The 21,380-nt window shown below is 68.8% G+C and overlaps 1 protein-coding gene across 1 annotated transcript; it reads left to right on the forward strand.

Moving 5' to 3' along the window:
• The first annotated feature begins 922 nt into the window (after positions 1–922).
• XAB2 (XPA binding protein 2) lies at positions 923–20,538 on the forward strand. The gene is made up of 19 exons (XM_084540317.1): positions 923–1,158; positions 2,512–2,660; positions 4,144–4,267; positions 5,522–5,719; positions 7,105–7,239; positions 8,065–8,229; positions 9,525–9,669; positions 10,553–10,704; positions 11,982–12,101; positions 12,999–13,130; positions 13,777–13,908; positions 15,192–15,305; positions 16,256–16,418; positions 17,064–17,254; positions 17,963–18,085; positions 18,728–18,899; positions 19,424–19,550; positions 19,775–19,869; positions 20,275–20,538. Exons 1-19 carry the CDS (start codon positions 952–954, stop codon positions 20,334–20,336), a joined length of 2,706 nt encoding a protein of 901 aa, XP_084396443.1. The 5' UTR covers positions 923–951; the 3' UTR covers positions 20,337–20,538.
• Positions 20,539–21,380: the final 842 nt, after the last annotated feature.

The following is a 21,380-nucleotide window of genomic DNA, read 5'->3' on the forward strand; positions in this document are numbered from 1 at the left end:
TCCCCCAAATCCCCCCCAAACCAAATCCCCCCCAAACACACCCCCAGCCCCCCAAATCCCCCCATACTCCCCTAAACCCCCCCAAATCCCCCCAGACCTCCCCCAAATACCCCAAGATCCCCCCCAAACTCCCCCATTGCCCCCCAGATTCCCCCAGACCCCCCCAACCCCCCCCAAATGCCCCCATATCCCTCCAGAGCCCCCCCAAACTCCCCCTTTGCCCCCCAAATCCCCCCAGACCCCCCAAATACCCCTCCAAATCCCCTCCCAAATACCCCCAATTCCCCCAAATACCCCCCCAAACACCCCCACAGCCCCCCCCGGACCACCTAACCCCCCTATATCCCCCCCAAATCCACCCAGACCCCCCAAACATCCCCCCCAAATACCCCCACAGTCCCTCAAATCCCCCCAACCCCCCCCAAATGCCCCCAACTCCCCCCAGACCCCCCCCAAATCCCCCCCATATTCCCCCCAAACTCCCTCTTTGCCCCCCAAATCTCCTCATAGCCCCCCAAATGCCCCCAAATCCCCCATAACCCCCCCAAATCCTCCCATATCCCACCCCGGACCCCCAGACCCCCCCCAAATCCCCCCCAACTCCCCCTAAATGCCCCCAGATCTGCCCCAAACTCCCCCTTTGTTCCCCAACTCCCCCCCAATACTCCCCAAATACCCCTCAAGCTCCCCAAATACCCCCACAGCCCCCCCCGGACCCCCGGACCCCCCCCATAACCCCCCCAACCCCCCCCCGCCCCCCTCACCCGGAAGATCTCCAGCTTCACCCCCATGGCTCCGCCGGCCCCGCCCCCCGCCCCCCATTGGCTGCCGGAGCGGAAGGGGCGGGAGCCCAGCGGCGCGACGGGCGGGAGGGGCAGCCAATGAGAGCGCGAGCTGAGGGAGGGAGGGCGGAGGGGAGGAGGAAGTGACGTCAGCCCCCAGCGCCCAGCAATGGCGGCGGAGGCCTCGGAGGTGGCGGAGATGGAGGGAGCGGGGCCGGAACCGGAACCGGGGCCGGGAGCGGGACCGGAAACGGAACCGGAACCGGGAGAGGAACCGGAACCGGCACCGGCACCGGAAGCGGAGTCGGGCATGGAGCAAGAACCGGAGCCGGAGCCGGAACCGGAGCCGGGGCCTGCCCGGGCCGAGCTGTGCCTCGTGAGTGGCGGCGGGGGGGGAGGGGCCGGGACCGGGCCCCCCCGGGCCCCCCCCGTTCCCCCACAGCCCCCCAGAGCCCCCCCAGTACCCCCCAGTACTCCCCAGTGACCCCCAGCCCCCCCCAGTCTCCCCAGCCCCCCCCGCTACCCTCCCAGTTCCCTCCAGTACCCCCCAGTTCCCCCCCATCCCCCCAGTATCCTCCCAGTACCATCCCAGTACCCTCCCAATACCTCCCAGTATCCCCCCAGTACCCGCCAGCCCCCCCACATTCCCCCATTGCCCCCCAGTGCCCCCCAGTTCCCCCCAGAACCCCTCCAGTACCCCCCAGCACCCCCCCCCAGTATCACCCAGTGCCCCCCAGCGCCCCCCCAGTACCCCCCAGCACCCCTCCAGTGCCCCCCAGCACCCCCCCAGTATACCCCCGCCCCCTCCAGTAACCCCCATCATGCCCCCAGCCCCCCCAGTACCCCCCAGTTCCCCCAGCCCCCCACCTCCATGACCCCCCCGACCCCAAATCCCCCCCAACCCCCCCCAACGCTCCCTCTCCCCCCGTTGCCCCCCCGGAGGAGGCTCCACGAGGTGCAGGCGCTGCCCCTTGCACCCCCCAGTGACCCCATGACCCCCCCATGACCCCCCTCGTGACCCCCCCATGACTCCCTATAACCCCATAACCTCCCCCTGACCCTATTTACCCCCCCCATTCCCCCCCCAGGAGCAGGCAGACATACCCCACGAGGAGCAGCTGCTGCCCCCCTGCCCCCCATACCCCTCCAATACCCCCCTAATTCCCCCAATTTCCCCCTGCCCCATACCCTCATGATCCCTATGACCCCCCCATGACCCCCCCCGACCCCATAACTCCCCCCTAACCCTATTTGCCCCCCCGTTGCCCCCCCAGGAGGATGCGGATGTGCCCCATGGGGAGCAGCTGCTGCCCCCATACCCCCCCATACCCCCCCAATTCCCCCCCAATTCCCCCAGTTTCCCCCTGCCCCATACCCTTGTGACCTCTATGACCCCCCCTGACGCCCCCTGACCCCATACCCCCCCTAACCCTATTTCCCCCCCCCAAGGTCGATGTGGACGTGCCCCATGGGGAGCAGCTGCTGCCCCCATACCCCCAATTCCCCCCCAATTCCCCCAGTTTCCCCGTGCCCCATACCCTTATGACCCCCATGACCCCCCATGATCCCCCTGACCCCATAACCCCCCCTAACCCTACTTCCCCCCCCCAGGACGACGCGGACGTTCCCCACGAGGAGCAGCTGCTGCCCCCATACCCCCAATACCCCCCCAATTCCCCTGACCCCCCCTGACCCCATACCCCCCCCTAACCCTATTTCCCCCCCCCAGGACGACGCGGACGTGCCCCACGAGGAGCAGCTGCTGCGCGACCCCTACTCGGTGCGGGGGTGGCTGCGCTACCTGCGGGCCCGCCAGGGGGCGCCGCGGGCACGGCTCAACCTCCTCTACGAGAGGGCCCTGCGGGAGCTGCCCGGCAGGTGGGCGGGGCCTCGAGGGGGCGGGGCCTCGAGGGGGAGGGGCCTAGGGTGGGCAGGGCCAATGGTGTGGGCGGGGCTAGGCAGTGGGTGGGGGCAAGGGTATGAGTGGGGCTATGGGGAGGGGAGAGGCTACAGGGGGCGGGGTCAGGCAGTGGGCGGGGTCTAGAGGGGGCGGGGACTAAGGTGGGCGGGGGCCTCGAAGGTGGGCGGGGCCTCGGAGGTGGGCGGGGCCAAGGATGTGGGCGGGGCTATGAGGTGGGTGGGGGTATTAGAGCAAACAGAGAGGCTAAGGGGGGGCGGGGTCAGGCAGTGGGCGTGGCCTCCTGGTGGGCGGGGCCTATAGGGGGCGTAGCCTCTGGTGGGAGGGGCCTCGACGGTGGACAGGGCTAGGCCGTGGGTGGGGACAAGGGTGTGGGTGGGGGCAGTGGGGCTAACGGGAGAGGTCAAGGGGGCGTGGTCAGGCAGTGGGCGTGGCCTGTGAGTGGGCGGGGTCTCTCGAGGGGCGGGGTCTCTGGTGGGCGGGGTCTCGGAGGTGGGTGGGACCAGGACATGGGTGGAGCCAAGGGTGTGGGTGGGGGCAGTGGGGCTAACAGAGAGGAGAGGCCAAGGGGGGCGTGGTCAGGCAGTGGGCGGGGTCAGGTAGTGGGCGGGGCCTCGGAAGTGGGCGGGGCCTCGGAAGTGGGTGGGGGTAGTGGGGCTATGGGGAGGGGAGAGGCCTAAAGGGGCGGGGTCAGGCAGTGGGTGGGGCCTCTGTGTGGGAGGGGCCTCGTGGGATGGGATGTGGTGGGCGTGGCCTCGAGGGGGCGGGGCCAAATGTAGTGGGTGGGGTGGGGCCAAGGGGGTGAATGGGGCCATGGTGAGGGGCGGGGTCAAGGGAGGGTGGGGCTGGAGGGGGTGGGGCTAAGGGGAAGGGGTGGGGATTTGGGGGCAGGGCTGCTGCTGGGGGCGGGGCAGGGCACCCTTGGGTGCTGCTGGGGGTGCTCAGGGCACCCTTGGGTGCTGCTGGGGTGGGGGCTCAGGGCACCCTTGGGTGCTACCGGAGGAGGCTCAGGGCAGCCTTGGGTGCTGCTGGGGGGGATCAGAGCACCTTTGGGTGCTGCCAGGGGAGCTTCGGGCACCCTTGGGTGCTACTGAAAGAGGCTTAGAGCAGCCTTGGGTGCTGCTGGGGGGGCTCAGGGCACCCTTGGGTGCTACAGGAAGGGGCTCAGGGCACCCTTGGGTGCTGCTGGGGGGGATCAGACCATCCTTGGGTGTTGCTGGGAGGGCTTGGGGCACCCTTGGGTGCTACCGGAGGAGGTTCAGGGCACCCTTGGGTGCCGCTGGGGGCACTCGGGGCACCCTTGGGTGCTGCTGGCCCCCCTTTATCTCCTCCCAGCCCTCCTGGGAGCACCCAAGGGTGCCCGTGGGGGCTCGTGGCCGTGCGGGGACCCCCCCCCGGGCACCCTTGGGTGCTGACGGGGGCACCCTTGGGTGCTGGTTGCAGCTACAAGCTGTGGTACGCCTACCTGAAGCTGCGGCGCCGCCAGGTGAGGCTGAGGTGCGTCACCGACCCCGCCTACGAGGAGGCCAACAACTGCCACGAGAGGGCGCTCGTCTTCATGCACAAGGTGGGGGGCACGGGGGGGACATCTGGGGACATCAGGGGGGTGTTGGGGACATTTGGGGACACGGGGACACCGGGGGGACACGGGGGGAGTGTTGGGGACGTTTGGGGGTACAGGGACGTTGGGGGGACATGGGGGGGACGTGGGGGGGACACGGGGACATTGGGGGGCATTGGGGACATCAGGGGGGCGTTGGGGACATTTGGGGACGTGGGGACATTGGGGGGGACACGGGGGTGCAGGAGGGGACGCGGGGGCACATCGTCCTTTAGTTGCCCCATTCCCTGCCCCATAGCCACCCCATAGCCCTCTCCCCTGCCCCATAACCCCCCCATAACCTCCTGCTGCCCCCCAACCACCCCTCAGCCCCCTAACTGCCCCCCAGCTGCCCCCCCAGCCCCCTAACTGCCCCCTAATTGCCCCCTAACTGCCTCCCAACCACCCCCCACCCCCTAACTGCCCCCAAGCCACCCCCCAGTCATCCCCCCAGCCCCCTAACTGCCCCCCAGCCCCATAACTGCCCCCCTAGCTGCCCCCCAGCCCCCTAACTGCCCCCTAGCCACCTCCTAACTGCCCCCCAGCCCCCCAACCATCCCCCCAGTCCCCTAACTGCCCCCTAACTGCCCCCAGCCCCCTAACTGCCCCCTAATTGCCCCCTAACTGCCCCCAGCCACCCCCTAACTGCCCCCCCAGCCTCCCAACCATCCCCCCAGCCCCCTAACTGCCCCCTAACTGCCCCCAGCCCCTTAACTGCCCTCTAACTGCCCCCTAACTGCCCCCAACCATCCCCCCAGCCCCCTAACTGCCCCCAACCACCCCCCCAGCCCCATAACTGCCCCCCTAGCTGCCCCCCAGCCCCCTAACTGCCCCCTAACCACCCCCTAGCCACCCCCTAACTGCCCCCCCAGCCCCCCAACCATCCCCCCAGCCCCCTAACTGCCCCCTAACTGCCCCCTAACTGCCCCCAACCACCCCCCCAGCCCCCTAACTGCCCCCTAACCACCCCCCAGCCACCCCCTAACTGCCCCCCCAGCCCCCCAACCACCCCCCCAGCCCCCTAACTGCCCCCTAACCACCCCCCAGCCACCCCCTAACTGCCCCCCCAGCCCCCCAACCATCCCCCCAGCCCCCTAACTGCCCCCTAACTGCCCCCAACCGCCCCCCCAGCCCCCTAACTGCCCCCTAACTGCCCCCAACCGCCCCCCCAGCCCCCCGCCCACCCTCCCCCGGCCGCCCCCCAACGCGGTGTCCCCGCAGATGCCGCGGATCTGGCTGGATTACTGCCAGTTCCTGGTGGGGCAGGGCCGCATCACGCGCACGCGCCGCACCTTCGACCGCGCGCTGCGGGCGCTGCCCATCACGCAGCACCACCGCCTCTGGCCCCTCTACCTGCGCTTCGTGCGCCTCTACCCCCTGCCCGAGACCGCCGTGCGCGTCTACCGCCGCTACCTCAAGGTACGGGGGGGCACCCAGGGGTGCCCGGTGGCACCCAGGGGCGCCTCGCGGCACCCAAGGGTACCTGGGGGCACCCAAGGGTATGTGGGGGCACACAATGATACTTGGGGGCACCCAGGGGCATCCAGTGGCATGTGGTGGCACCCAGGGGCGCCTCGTGGCACCCAAGGGTACCTGGTGGCACCCAAAGGTATGTGGGGGCACACAATGATACCTGGGGGCACCCAGGGGCACCCAGTGGGATGTGGTGGCACCCAGTGGTACCTGGTGGTACCCAGGGGTGCCTCGTGGCACCCAATGGTATGTGGGGGCACATAATGATACCTGGTGGCACCCGGTGGCACCCAGGGGCACCCAGTGGTACCTGGTGGCACCCAGGGGCACCCAGTGGCATGTGGTGGCACCCACTGGTACCTGGTGGCACCCAGGGGCACCTCGTGGCACCCAATGGCATGTGGTAGCACCCAGGGGCACCTCATGGCACCAAGGGGCACCCAGGGGCACCCAATGGCACCCAGTGGTACCCTGTGGCACCTGGTGGGATCCAATGGCACCCAGCGGTACTTGCTGGCATCCAGTGGTGGTTGGTGTCACCCAACAGTACCTGGTGCCACCCAGGGGCACCCAAGGGCACCCAATGGCAGCCAGGAGCTCCCAATAGCACCCAGGGGTGCCTGGTGGCACCCAGTGGTACACGGACGCACGTGGTGGGACCCAATGTACCCAAGGGCACCTAGTGGCACCCAACAGCATCTGGTGGTACCTGGTGACAGCTGGTGGCACCCAGCAGTACCTGGGGGCACCCAATGGTATCTGATGGCACCCAGTGGTACCTGGTGACAGTTGGTGGCACCCAGTGACACTTGGGGGCACCCAGTGGCACCTGGTGGCACCCAATGGTACCCAGCAGTACTTGGCATCAGCCAATGGCACTTGGTGGCACCCAATGGTACTTGGTAGCACCCAATGGTGCCTGGTGACACCCAGTGGTACTTGGTGGCACCCAACAGCACCTGGTGACACCCGGTGGCACCCGGTGGCACCTGGTGGCACCCAGTGCTTGGGGGGGTCACGTGGAGCAGGGAGGTGACAGCAGGGAGAAAAAACGGAGCAGGGACAAAGGAGTCAGGGGACAGCAGGGACAAAGGGGACAGGGGACAAGAGCAGGGAGGGGACAGGGAGGGGACATGGAGGGGACAGGGGTGCCATGGGGCCACGCGGGTGGCACCTCACGTCCCCGCATCCCTGGGGTTTGGGTGGCATCCCTGCGCCCCCACGGTGTCCCCGTGGCGTCCCCTGTCCCCGTGGCGTCGCCGTGGTGTCCCCACGGTGTTCCCACGGTGGCCCCACGGTGTCCCCACGGTGTCCCCGTGTCCCCCCCCCAGCTGTGCCCCGAGGGCGCGGAGCAGTACGTGCAGTACCTGCGCTCCGTGGGGCGCCTGGACGAGGCGGCGCAGCGCCTGGCCGCCCTGGTCAACGACGAGCGCTTCGTGTCCGCCGAGGGCAAGTCCAAGTACCAGGTGGGGGGCCCGGGGGGGGGCACTTTGGGGGTCTTGAGGGGGTTCTGAGGGGTCCGGGGGGGGTCTTGGGGGGGTTCTGAGGTGGTTCCGGGGGTCCCCGGGGAGTCCTCACGGGGTTTTGGGGGGGTTCTGAGGGGCCTGGGGGGGGCTTGGAGGGTCCAGGGGGAGTTCTGAGAGGTCTGGGGGGGTCTTGGGGGGGTTCTGAGGGTCTTAGGGGGGTTCTGAGAGACTTGGGGGGGTGCTGGGGGAGTCCAGGGGGGGTCTTGGGGAGCTTCTGAGGGGACTGGAGGGGGGTTCTGAGGGGCACTGGGGGGTCTGGGGGGGTCCAGGGGGGATTCTGAGGAGGTTCTGGGGGTCCCCGGGGAGTCCTGGGGGTCCCAAGGAAGTCCTGGGGGGGTTTTGGGGGGGTTCTGAGGGGCTTGGGGGGGTTCTGGGGATCCCGAGGGGGTCCTGGGAGTCCCAGGGAAATCCTGGGGGGGTTCTGAGGGGCCTGGGGGGGGCCTGGGGGGGGGGTTGAGGGGTTTGAGGGGGTCCTGGGGGGGTTCTGAGGGGCCTGGGGGGGTCCTGGAGGTCCCAGGGAGGTCCTGGGGGGGTTCTGGGGGGATCCTTGGGGGTCTCAGAGGAGTCCTGGGGGGGGGTCTGCAGGGCCTGGGGGGCTCCCCCGGCTGCAGGGGGGCTCCTACAGACATGGGGGGGTGCTGGGGATGTGGGGGGGCTCCTACAGGCCCCACCGCCCCCCAGCCTCTCCGGGGGGGGCTCCGTGCGTTTCTCCACGCCCCCCCTCACCCCGTAACCCCCCCTTTTTTTTGTGTCCACCCCCCCCAGCTGTGGCAGGAGCTGTGTGACCTGATCTCGCAGCACCCCGAGCGCGTGCGCTCCCTGGACGCGGGGGCCATCATCCGGGGGGGGCTGCGGCGCTTCACCGACCACCTGGGGCGCCTCTGGTGCGCCCTGGCCGACTGCTACATCCGCAGCGGGCACTTCGAGAAGGTGACACCACGGGGACACCCTGGGGACGCTTTGGGGACACTTTAGGGACACTTTGGGACGCTTTGGGGACACTTTGGGATGCTTTGGGACAATTTGGGACACTTTGGGGACACTTTGGGACACTTTGGGACAATTTGGGACACTTTGGGACGCTTCGGGGACACCCGGACACCCCGGGGACACCCTGGGGACGCTTTGGGGACACTTTGGGACGCTTTGGGGACACCCTGGGGACACACGGATACCCTGGGGACACTTTGGGATGCTTTGGGGACACTTTAGGGACACTTTGGGACGCTTTGGGACAATTTGGGATGCTTTGGGACGCTTTGGGGACACCCTAGGGACACCCGGACACCCTGGGGACACTTTGGGGACACTTTGGGACATTTTGGGACGCTTTTGGACACTTTGGGGACACTTTAGGGACACCTCGGGGACACACAGACACCCCAGGGACACCCTGGGGACACTTTAGGGACACCTCGGGGACACGTGGACACTTTGGGGACACCTTGGGACACTTTGGGGACACCCTGGGGACACACGGACACCCTGGGGACACCTTGGGGACACTTTGGGGACACCCGGACACCCCCCTGCCATGTCACCCCCCCCCCATTGTGTTCCCATCCTGACCCTGTCCCCATCTTGTCCCCGCGCCATCCCCGTCCCTGTGCCACCCCCATCCTGTCCCCACCCCCATCCCAATCCTGTCCCCTCCCAGTCCTATCCCCACCCTGTCCCCATCCCTGTGCCACCCCCATCCCCATCCCGTCCCTGTCCCCATCCTGTCCCCACCCTGTCCCCATCCCATCCTGACCCCGTCCCTGTCCCTGTGCCACCTCCATCCCAATCCTGTCCCCGTCCCCATCCTGTCCCCACCCTGTCCCTGTGCCATCCCCATCCCAGTGCTGCCCCTGTCCTGTCCCCATCCCAGTCCTGTCCCCGTCCCTGCACCACCCCTGTCCCCACCCTGTCCCAATCCCCATCCCAATCCTGTCCCCATGCCAGTCCCGTCCCCGTGCCCCCCCCCGTCCTGTGCTGACCCTGTCCCCATCCTGTCCCCACCCTGTCCCTGTCCCCATCCCCATCCTGTCCCCATCCTGTCCCCATCCCAATCCCGTCCCCATCCCCACCCTGTCCCCACCCTGTCCCCACCCCCATCCCAGTCCCGTCCCCATCCCCATCCCAATCCTGTCCCCATCCCCACCCTGTCCCCACCCCGTCCCCATCCCCTCCCGTCCCCCCCCGTCCCCGTGTCCCCCCCCCGGTGACCCCGTCCCGTGTCCCAGGCGCGGGACGTGTACGAGGAGGCGGTGCAGACGGTGCCGACGGTGCGGGATTTCAGCCAGGTGTTCGACAGCTACGCGCACTTCGAGGAGAGCCTCATCGCCGCGCGCATGGACAGCGGGCCCCCCCCGGGGCTCGGCGAGGATGGTGGGGGGCCGGGGGGGGCTGGGGGGGGCTGGGGGGGGGGCTGAAGGGGGTCCTGAGGGGGTCTGGGGGGCCTAAGAGGGGTCCTGGGGGGTTTTGAGGGGGTCTGGGGGCCCTATGGGGGATCCTTGTGCCTTGGGGGGCTCCCTGGGGGTCCTATGGGGGGACTTGGGTGGTCCTGAGGGGGTCTGGGGGCCCTATGGGGGGACCTGCGGGAGGTCTGGGGGTCCTATGGGGGGGTCCTTGGGGGGCCTGGGGGGGCTGAAGGGGGTCCTGAGGGGGTCTGGGGGGCCTAAGGGGGGTCCTGGGGGGGTTTGAGGGGGTCTGGGGGGCCTATGGGGGATCCTGGGGGGGCTCTGAGGAGGTCTGGGGGCCCTATAGGGGGTCCTGGAGGAGGGCTGGGGGGTCCTGAGGGGGTCTGGGGGTCCTAAGGGGGGTCCTGGGGGGGGGTCCTGGGGGAGGTCTGGGGGTCCTGAGGGGGTCTGGGGGTCCTATATGGGGGTCCTTGGGGGTCCTTGGGGGGGGACCTGAGGGGGCCTGGGGGTCCTGGGGGACCCTGGGAGGCTCCTGGAGGTCCTGGGGGTGCCCTGGGGGGTCCCTGGGGGTCCTGAGGGGGTCTGCGGGTCCTATGGGGGGTCCGTGGGGGTCCCTCGCACCCTATGGGGGTCCCTGAGGGTCTTGGGGGGGGTCCTGGGGGGGTCCCTGAGGGTCCTGGGGGGGCTCCTGGGGGGGGTCCTATGGGGATCCCTGGGGGTCCCTCGCACCCTATCCCATCCTGGGGGGGAGGTCCCATCCTTTGGGGGGGTCCCATCCTTTGGGGGGGTCTCCCACCCCCCTGGGCTGTCTCCCCCCCCCCCCCCGACGCCCCCCCGTGCCCCCCCCCCAGGCGAGGTGGACCTGGAGCTGCGCCTGGCGCGCCTGGAGCGCCTGGTGGGGCGGCGCCCGCTGCTGCTCAACAGCGTCCTGCTGAGACAGAACCCACACAACGTGCACGAGTGGCACAAGCGCGTGCGCCTGCACCACGGCCACCCCCAGGAGGTGGGGGGGACATGGGGACATTGGGGACATTGGGGACATCAGGGACATTGGGGACACGGGGAGGTTGGGGACATGGAGACGTTGGGGTGAGGGGCGCAGTGCCCGAATCCCCAAAATGTGCACGAGGGGCACAAGCGTGTGCGCCTGCACCACGGCCACCCCCAGCAGGTGGGGGGGACACCGGGACATCAGGGACACTGGGGACACTGGGGACATGGGGATGTTGGGGACAGCAGGGGTGATGGGGATGTGGGGACGTTGGGGTGGGGGGCACAGTGCCAGGACCCCCACAACGTGCACAAGGGGCACAAGCGCGTGCGCCTGCACCACGGCCACCCCCAGGAGGTGGGGGGCACCGGGACACTGGGGGGGCACTGGGACACTGGGGACATTGGGGACATTGGGGACAGGTGGGGTCATAGGGATGTGGGGACGTTGGGGATGTTGGGGTGAGGGGCGCAGTGCCAGGACCCCCACAACGTGCATGAGGGGCACGAGTGGGGGGGACACCGGGACACTGGGGGGGACACTGGGACACTGGGGATACTGGGGACACTGGGGACATTGGGACATGGGGATGTTGGGGACATGGAGATGTTGGGGTGAGGGGCGCAGTGCCCAAATCCCCAAAATGTTCACAAGGGGCACAAGTGTGTGCGGCTGCACCACGGCCACCCCCAGCAGGTGGGGGGCACCGGGACACTGGGGGGGCACCGGGACACTGGGGATGTTGGGGACGCTGGGGACATTGGGGACAAGGGGGGGTGATGGGGACACTGGGGACATTGGGGTTGGGGGGACATGGGGACAGGGGGGGTGATGGGGACAGTGGGGACAACGGGGTGCCCGAAGAGGTGGGGGGGGGGACACGGGGGGACAGTGGGGTGGGGGGGACATTGGGGACATGGGGACGTTGGGATGGGGGGGACATGGGGACAGTGGGGATGTTGGGGACGGGGGGGTGATGGGGACAGCGGGGTGCCCTAAGAGGTTGGGGGGGGAAATGGGGACATTGGGGACATAGGGACAGCGGGGTGGGGGGGACATTGGGGACACTGGCGGTGGAGGGGGGACATCGGGGTGGGGCACTGGGGGCGATGGGGACAGTTGGGGGGGGGCTTTGGGGATGGTGGGGGGGACATTGGGGGGGATCAATGGGGACAGGGGGACTGGGGGGGGACTGGGGACAGTGTGGGGGGATATTGGGGACAGCGGGGACATTGCGGGGCCTGACGTGTCCCCGTAATGTCCCCGTGCCCCCCCCGTGCCCCCCCCAGATCATCAGCACCTACACGCAGGCCGTGCGCACCGTGGACCCCATGAAGGCCACGGGGCCCCCCCACAGCCTCTGGGTGGCCTTCGCCCGCTTCTACGAGGACAACGGGCAGCTGGACGACGTGAGGGGGGGGACACCCCAAAATGGCACCTGGGGGGGGGGGCGGGGGGGGCACCTCGGGGTGCTGGGGACACCCAGCTGGCACCCCGGGGTGCTGGGGACACCCAAATCGTCACCCCGGGGTGCTGGGGGCAACGGGCGGCTGGATGATGGGAGGGGGGAGGGACACAAAAATGTCACCTGGGGGGGGCACACCCCAAAATGGCACCCAGGAGGGAGCGGGGGGGCACCCTGGGGTGGTGGGGACACCCGGGTGTGCCCTGTGCCCCCGCCCTGTCCCGTCGTGTCCCCGCCACCTGCCCCCAGTGTCCCGTGTCCTCCCCCCCCCCCATGTCCCCAACCCCTGTCCCCAACCCCTGGTGGCCCCCCCATGTCCCTTCCCCCTCCCCCCATGTCCCCAGCCCCTGTCCCTCTGTGTCCCCACCCCCATCCCCCATGGCCCTGTGTGTGTCCCCCCCACGTCCCCACCCCTCCCATGCCCCCCTTATCCACCCCCATGTCCCCTGTCCCCCCCCGTGTCCCCACCCCCCCCATGTCCCCATGTCCCCATGCCCTCCCAAGTCCCTGTCCCCCCCCATGTCCCCCCACCCCTGACACTGCTCCCCCGTGTCCCTACACCCCCCCATGTGTCCCCACACCCCCCCACGTCCCCATGTCACCCCCCATGTTCCTGTGTCCCCCCCCATGTCCCCCCACCCCTCCTGTGTCCCCCCACCCCCGACACCGCCCCCCCCATGTCCCTGTGTCCCTCCCCATGTCCCCACATCCCCGTGCCCCCCATGTCCCCCCTGTGTCCCCACCCCCCCCCCATGTCCCCACACCCCCCCTTATGCCCCCCCACCCCCCCCATGTCCCCGTGCCCCCCCCTGACGCTGCCCCCCCCGTGTCCCCCCCCCAGGCCCGTGCCATCCTGTCCCGCGCCACGCGGGTGCGGTTCCGGCAGGTTCCCGACCTGGCGGCCGTCTGGTGCGAGCGCGGGGAGCTGGAGCTGCGCCACGGCCACCACGAGGCCGCCCTCAACGTGCTGCGGGTACGGGGCACCGGGACCCCCCCCCCCCAAATCCAAATCCCCCCCCCCCAGCCCCTACCGGCCCCCCCCGATCCGAAATCCCCCACCCCAATCCCGACGTCCCCCCAGAACCTGTGCCAAGGCCACCACGAGGCTGTCCCGTGGGTTTGGGGGGGGTTCAGGACCCCCAGGGGGGGCTCAGGACCCTGGGGGGGTGGCCACGGGGACCCCCCCAATCCAAAATCCCCCCCCCGAATTCCAAACTCCCCCCTCCCAGCCTAAAATCGCCCCCCCCCAATCCGAAATCCCCCCCCAGTTCCAACATGTCCCCACTGGAGCTGTGCCACGGCCACCCCAAGGCCATCCTGTGGGTTTGGGGGGGCTCAGGACCCCCAGGGGGGGCTCAGGACCCTGGGGGGTGGCCACGGGGACCCCCCCCAATTCCAAAATCCTCCCCCAATTCCAAAACGCCCCCCCAATTTCAAAATCCCCCCCCCCCAATCCAAAATCCAGCCCCCCCCCCCCAATTCCAACATCCCCCCAGGAGCTGCGCCGCGGCCACCCCAAGTCCATCCCGCGGGTTTGGGGGGGCTCAGGACCCCGGGGGGGGGGCACAAGCCCCCCGATGTGCCCCCCCCCGATTTAAAATCCCCCCCCCCCCTTGCAGAAAGCCACGGCGCTGCCCGCCAGGAGGGCCGAGTACTTCGACAGCTCGGAGCCGGTGCAGAACCGCCTCTACAAGTGCCTGCGCGTCTGGGCCATGCTGGCGGACCTGGAGGAGAGCCTGGGCACCTTCCAGGTGGGGGGGGGGCTCTGTGACACGGGGGGGGGCTGCACGGGACCCCCCCGAGGCCACCGGGTCAGGGTGGGGGTCCCAGGACCCCCCCGGGTAGAGCTGGGGGTCCTGGGACCCCGCAGGTCCACGGGGTTGGGATGGGGGTCCTGGGACCCCCCTGGGCACCTTCCAGGTGGGGGGGGGGGGGGCACCACGGCACTGAGGGGGCTCCCTGGGACCCCCCCCGGGGCCATGGGGTCAGGGTGGGGGTCCCGGGATCCCCCTGGGACCCCTGGGTTGAGCTGGGGGTCCTGGGACCCCCAGGTTGGGTTGGGGAATCTGGGCCCCCCCAGGCGCCTTCCAGGTTTGGGGGGGGCTCTGTGACATGAGGGGGGCTGCACGGGACCCCCCCGGGGCCACCAGGTTGAGGGGGGGGTCCCAGGACCCCCCCGGGGCCCCCAAAGTGCTGGGGGGTCCCCAGTACCCTCACAGCCCCCCCCAGCTGTCAGGGAGCCGTATGGGACCCCCGCGCTGTCCCCAGTGTCCCCGTTAATCCCTGACACCCCCCCGATGTCCCCATTGTCCCCATTTGTCCCCCAATGTCCCCTGATGTCCCTGATGTCCCCATTAATCCCCCGTGTCCCCCATTGTCCCCATTTGTCCCCAGTGTCCCCATTAATCCCCCCACATCCCCATTAATCCCCCATGTCCCCATTGTCCTCGATGTCCCCAATATCCCCTGACGTCCCTTGATGTCCCCAGTGCCACCTGGTTTCCCTAATGTCCCCATTAATCCCCCATGTCCCTTTGCTGTCCCCAATATCCCCCACTGTCCCCACTGTCCCGTGACACCCTGCTGTCCCCATTGTCCTCGATGTCCCCAATATCCCCTGATGTCCCTGGATGCCCCCCCTGTCCCTGATGTCCCCACTGTCCCCTGCTGTCCCCGCTGTCCCTGACACTCTGCTGTCCCCAATATCCCCCAATGTCCCCATTGTCCCCGCTGTCCTCAATATCGCTGATGTCCCCAGTATCTCCCATTGTCCTTGCTGTCCCCCAATATCCCCCGTTGTCCCCAATGTCCCCAATGTCCCCAGTATCTCCCGTCTCCATTGTCCCCAGTGTCCCCTGCTGTCCCCAATGTCCTCATTATCCCCCAATGTCCCCACTGTCCCCATTATCCCCCAATACCCCCCAATGTCCCCAATGTCCCCACTGTCCCCAATGTCCTCATTATCCCCCGATGTCCCCAGTGTCCCCAGTGTCCCCCAGTAATGTCCCCCATGTCCCCCTGTCCCCCCCGGCAGTCGACCAAGGCCGTGTACGAGCGCATCCTGGACCTGCGCATCGCCACCCCGCAGATCGTCATCAACTACGGGCTGTTCCTGGAGGAGCGCGGCTACTTCGAGGAGAGCTTCAAGGTGGGGACACCGCGGGGACACCTTGGGGACACCCTGGGGAGGCCGTGGGAAGCTTGGGGACACCCCCGGGACCTTGGGGACACCTTGGGGATACCCTGGGGACCTTGGGGACACCCTGGGGACACTTTGGGGACACCCCAGGACCTTGGGGACACCCTGGGGACACTTTGGGGACACCCCCAGGACCTTGGGGACACCTCGGGGAGGCTGTGGGGATGTTGGGGACACCTTAGGGACACCCTGGGGACCTTGGGGACACCTTGGGGACACTTTTGGGAGGCCATGGGGACACCGCCGGGACCTTGGGGACACCCTGGAGACACCCTGGGGACACCCCGGGGACCTTGGGGACACCCTGGGGACACCCATAGGGCACTGGGGACCCCATAGGGACCCCACCACCACCTGTAGGGCCCTGAGGACCCCATAGGGACCCCATAGGGACCCCGTAAGGACCCTGCCACCACCTGTAGGGCCCTGAGGACCCTGAAGGGACCCCATAGGGACCCCCCCACCACCTGTAGGATCCCAGGGACCCCATAGGGACCCCATAGGGACCTCATAGGGATCCTCTCACCACGTGTAGGGCCCTGAGAACCCCATAGGGACCCCATAGGGACCCCATAGCGACCCCACCACCACCTATAGGACCCTGACGACCCCATAGGGACCCCATAGGGACCCCATAGCGACCCCACCACCACCTATAGGACCCTGACGACCCCATAGAGACCCCATAGGGACCCCCTAGCGACCCCCCACCCCCTATACCCTCTCACCAACACCTCAGGCCCCCCACCTGGCGTTGCGCTCCATCGGGTGGGGGCGACCCCAAACCCCTGCACACCACCTCGGGTGGGAACGAGGCGACCCCAAACCCTCTGACGGTGCCGTGTGCGTCCCCCCATGTCCCCGTGTCCCCCCCGTGTCCCCCCCGTGTCCCCCCCCAGGCGTACGAGCGTGGCATCGCGCTGTTCCGCTGGCCCAACGTGGCGGCGGTGTGGCACAGCTACCTCACCAAGTTCGTCGCCCGCTACGGGGGCCGCAAGCTGGAGAGGGCGCGGGACCTCTTCGAGCAGGCGCTGGACGGCTGCCCCCAGAAATACGCCAAGAGTAAGGGTTGGGGGGGGCGCGGGGGGGCGGGAGGATGGGTTGTGGGGCTGGGAGGGGGCTGAGGGACACAGGGGGGACGTGGGGGGCACTGGGGGGCTGTGGGGGTGGGGGTGGGGCAGGGGGTGGGGCAGGGTGGTAGTGGGGTTGGGTGTGGGGTAGGGGGTGGGACAGGGGGTGGGTGTGGGGCAGGGAATGGGGTAAGGTAGGGGTATCTATGGGGTTAGGGCACGGGGTGGGTGGGGGTCAGGCTGTGGGGCAGGTTATGGGGCAGGTTATGAGGCTGGCTATGGGGCAGGCCGCGGGGCAGGCCATGGGGTTGGCTATGGGGCTGGCCATGGGTGAGGCTACAGGACAAGCTATGGGACGGGCTATGGGACTGGCTATGAGGTGGGCTATGGGGCAGGCTATGGGGCAGGCCATGGGGTGGGCTATGGGACTGGCTATGGGACTGGCTATGGGGCTGGCCATGGGTCAGTCCGTGGGTCAGGCTATGGGGGAGGCCATGGGGTGGGCTATGGGACTGGCTACGGGGCACATGATGGGTCAGGTTATGGGGCAGGCCATGGGTCAGTCCGTGGGGCAGTCTGTGGGGCAGGCCGTGGGGCAGTCCATGGGGCCGTGCCCCACGGCGCGTGCCGCCCGCAGCCATCTACCTGCTGTACGCCAAGCTGGAGGAGGAGTTCGGGCTGGCGCGCCACGCCATGGCCGTGTACGAGCGCGCCACGCGGGCGGTGCTGCCGGCCGAGCAACGCGACATGTTCAACATCTACATCAAGCGCGCCGCTGAGCTCTACGGCGTCACGCACACGCGGCCCATCTACGAGAAGGCCATCGAGGTGGGGGCGCGGGGACAGCGTGGGCACAGGGACGTGGGGATGGGGGCACGGGGACGTGGGGATGGGACACGGGGACGTGGGGATGGGACGTGGGGATGTGGCATGGGGCGACTTGGGGACATGGGAATGTGGGCATGGGGATGGGACACAGGGACATGGGGATATGGGGACATGAGGGACACAGGGATTGGACGTGGGATGTGGGGACGGGGGGACGTGGGGATGGGACATAGGATATGGGGGCGTGGGGACTTGGGAATGGAACATGGGGTGTGGGGACTGGGGGACATGGGGACATGGGGATGGGACGTGGGATGTGGGGACATGGGGACATGGGGACATGGGGATGGGGGGACACCAGCATGGGGGACATGGGGACATGGCATGGGGGATGTGGGGGACATGGGGATGAGACACAGGGACACGGGGACATGGCATGGAGACATGGGGACATGGGGATGTGACACGGGGGAGGGACAAGTGCCAGGGGACATGGGGACATGGATAGGGGACATGGGGAGAGGGTATGGGGACATGGGGACATGGGGACATGACACTGGAAATACAGGCATGGGGGACATGGGGACGGGGGGATGTGACATGGGGGGACATAGGGACATGGTGTGGGGACAAGGTGTGTGTGGGGGGGTCCTGTGGGTGTCCCACGGTGCCTGGCACTGACTGGGGGGGGGGCACCCATGGGTGCAGGTGCTGGGGGACGAGCAGGCGCGCGAGATGTGCCTGCGCTTCGCCGACATGGAGTGCAAGCTGGGCGAGGTGGACCGGGCGCGCGCCATCTACACCTACTGCTCCCAGATCTGCGACCCCCGCGTGAGCACCCCGCGGCCGGGGGGCACCCATGGGTGGGGGGGCACCCAATGGGGTGGGGGGCTCCTGGGGGACAGGGGCAGAATGGCACCGATGGGGTGGGGTGCACCCAATGGGGAGGGGGACACCCGGTAGGGTGGTGGGCACCCGATGGGGCAGGGGGCACCCATGGGTGGGGGGCCACCCATTGGTGGGGGGGCACCCAGTGGGGTGGGGGGCACCTGGGGGACAGGGACAGAATGGCACCGATGGGGCGGGGGGCACCCAATAGGGTGGGGGGTACCCATGGGTGGGGGGCACCCAGTGGGGCAGGGGGGCACCCGCTGAGGTTACCCGGTGCCACCGATGTCACCAGGGCCACACAGTGCCACCGGTGTCCCCAAGGCCTCGTGGTGCCACCAGTGTCCCTGAGGCCACCCAGTGTCACCAATGTCCCCAAGGTCTCACGGTGCCATCAATGGCCCCAAGGCCACCACAGGGTGCCACTGGTGTCCCCAAGACCACCTGGTTCCACTGATGTGCCCAAGGACTTCTGGTGCCACCAATGTCCCTGAGGCCACCCGGTGCCACCGGTGTCCCCGAAGCCTCCCATTGCCACCAGTGTCCCCAGGGCCTCACGGTGTCATCCTCTCCCCCCCCCCCCAGATCACGGCCAACTTCTGGCAGACGTGGAAGGACTTTGAGATCCGCCACGGCAACGAGGACACGATCCGCGAGATGCTGCGCATCAAACGCAGCGTCCAGGCCACCTACAACACCCAGGTCAACTTCATGGCCTCCCAGATGCTCAAGGTCTACAGCAACGCCACCGGCACCGGTCAGTGGGGGGCACCCATGGGTGCTGGGGAGGCTGTGGGGGTGGGGAGAGCCCAGGGGGGTACTTGGGGAGCATCTGGGGGGCAGAAGAGGGCGCCTATGGTGGGCTGGGGGCAAAAGGGAGCGGGAGCACCTATAGGGTGTTTGGGGCTATCTGTGGGGCACTAGGGGGCACCCATGGGGGTCCAGGGAGCATTTATGGGGGGCTGGGGGCACCCGTGGGGCATCAGGGAGCATCTGTGGGGCAGGAGGGGGCATCTATGGGGGGCTGGGGGCCACTTGGGGGGGGTTGGGGGCTTTTTTGGGGACTGGGGAGCACCCATGGGAGTCCAGGGAGCACCCAGGGACATGGGGCTGGAGGGGACGAGGGGACAGAGGGGACAGAGGGGAGGTGGAGACGGAGGGCACGAGGGGACCTGGGGGTGGAGGGGACTGGGGGCGCTGGGGACACGCGGTGACACGGTGACATGGTGACATGGTGACATGGTGACACGGTGCCGTGGTGACACGGTGACACGGTGGCAGTGTCGGACCTGGCGCCGGGGCAGAGCGGGCTGGACGACATGAAGCTGCTGGAGCAGCGCGCCGAGCAGCTGGCAGCTGAGGCACAGCGCGACGCCCCCCGCCCCAAGGACAGGGTGCTCTTCGTCAGGTGGGTGCCCCCCCAGACCCCTCCCCACGTCACCCTTGGGTGTCACCTCCCCGGGACCCCCCAGTGTCACCCCCCGGGCATGGGACAAGTCCCTTGGGTGCTGTCCCTGCGCCACCCCCGCGGTCCCGCGTCCCCTCCCCACCCCGGGGTCCCCTCAGTGAGGTGGGTGCTGCCCCCCCCCACCCCTGGGTGCCCCCACCCATGGGTGCTGACGGCGCCCACAGGGCCGAGGGCCCGCGGGAGGCCCTGGCTGCGCTGTCCCAGCAGGGGAACCCCGACGAGATCGACCTGGGGGACGAGGACGAGCCCGAGCCCGACGGTACCGGGGGAGGGACGGGGGCTGGGGGACAGGGGGACAGGGATATGGGGACAGGGATATGGGGATGGGGACACGGGGATATAGGGACAGGGACATTGAGATGGGGACATGGGGACGGGGGGACATGGGGACAGAGATATGGGGACAAGGACAGGGAGATGGAGATGGGGACATGGGGATATGGGGACAGGGACATTGAGATAGGGACATGGGGACAGGGATATGGGGACAGGGACACAGAGATATAGGGACGGGGGACAGGGATATAGGGACACAAGGGACGTGGGCCGGGGGGTGTGGGGCCATAATGCTGCTGGGGGGGGGGGGGGGGGCAGGGACACAGCACTGGGGGGGGGGACACGGGGAGGGGATGGAGGTGCCCTGACCCCCCCGTGCCCCCCCCAGAGGTGCAGCTGGAGCAGAAGCGGGTGCCCTCCTCCGTCTTCGGGGGGCTCAAGGACGACTGAGGCGCCGGGACCACCCCCACAGGACCCCCCCCTTGTCCCCCCCCATTTATTGTGCCCCCCCCCCCCTTTATTGTCCCCAATAAACGCCATTTTACAAGACCCGGCCTCCATTAAATTACTTTATTAAGTGACAATGACACCATGGGGGGGGGACATCCCCCCCCCAAAAAAAAACCACCACCCCGTGCCCCCCCCCCCCCCCCCCAAAAACCCCTCCCCTATGGACAGACATTCGCAGGGTGGCAGAGCCAGCAGCACCGTGGGGACACCGCGGGGGGGGGTGGCAGTGGGGGAGGGGGGGGGGCTTTGGCACCATGGGGGGGGAACGCAGTGGCCCCCGTGCCCCCCCCCCGTTGGGTGGGGACACCCTGGTGGCACCCAGTGGCTTCGTGTCCCCCACCCTGTGACCCTGGGGGGGGGGCACCAGGGTGGGCAGAGCCCAGGCACATTTTGGGGGGGGGGGGTCGTGTTGGTGCCCCTCCCCCCCGGCCTTGTCCCTTTGTCCCCAAGCTTTGTGGGCATGGGGGGGGGGGGGAGGGGGGCGGGGGGTGGGGGGGGGCGCAGCCCAGGCACAAAATTGGGGCCGTGGCAAAGGCTGGGACCCCCCCCCCCAGCCCCACCCCCCCCGCCTTTCCATGGCTTGGGGCAGGCACAGCATTTTGGGGGGGGTCGGGGGGGGGTCCCCAAACTCCAAAATGCTGGGGGGGGGGGGGGCACACAGGGGCTTTGCCCCCTCCCCTCAGAGCTGCCTCACCCCTTGTATGTGCCAAATTGAGGGGGGGGGGGAGCTGAAGGGGGGGGGGGAAGGGGAGCACCCCCCCTCCACCTTCCCACTGCCCCCTCCCCTCCCAGGTCCTTACTTGGGGAGGTGCCTGGTTTTTTGAGGGTGCTGCCCCCCCCCATGACCCCCCCCCAGTCCCTTTTTGGGGGGGGGGAATGATGTGTTTTGTTTTTTTTTTTGGGGGGGGGGGGTGTTACTGTGCCCCCTTCCCAGGCTCTTACTTGGGGGTGCCGGCTTTTTTGGGGTTGTGCCGGGTTTTTTAG

The sequence above is a fragment of the Aythya ferina genome (genome assembly GCF_964211825.1).
Source record: "Aythya ferina genome assembly, contig: HAP1_SCAFFOLD_436, whole genome shotgun sequence".
NCBI classification, from domain to species: domain Eukaryota; kingdom Metazoa; phylum Chordata; class Aves; order Anseriformes; family Anatidae; genus Aythya; species Aythya ferina.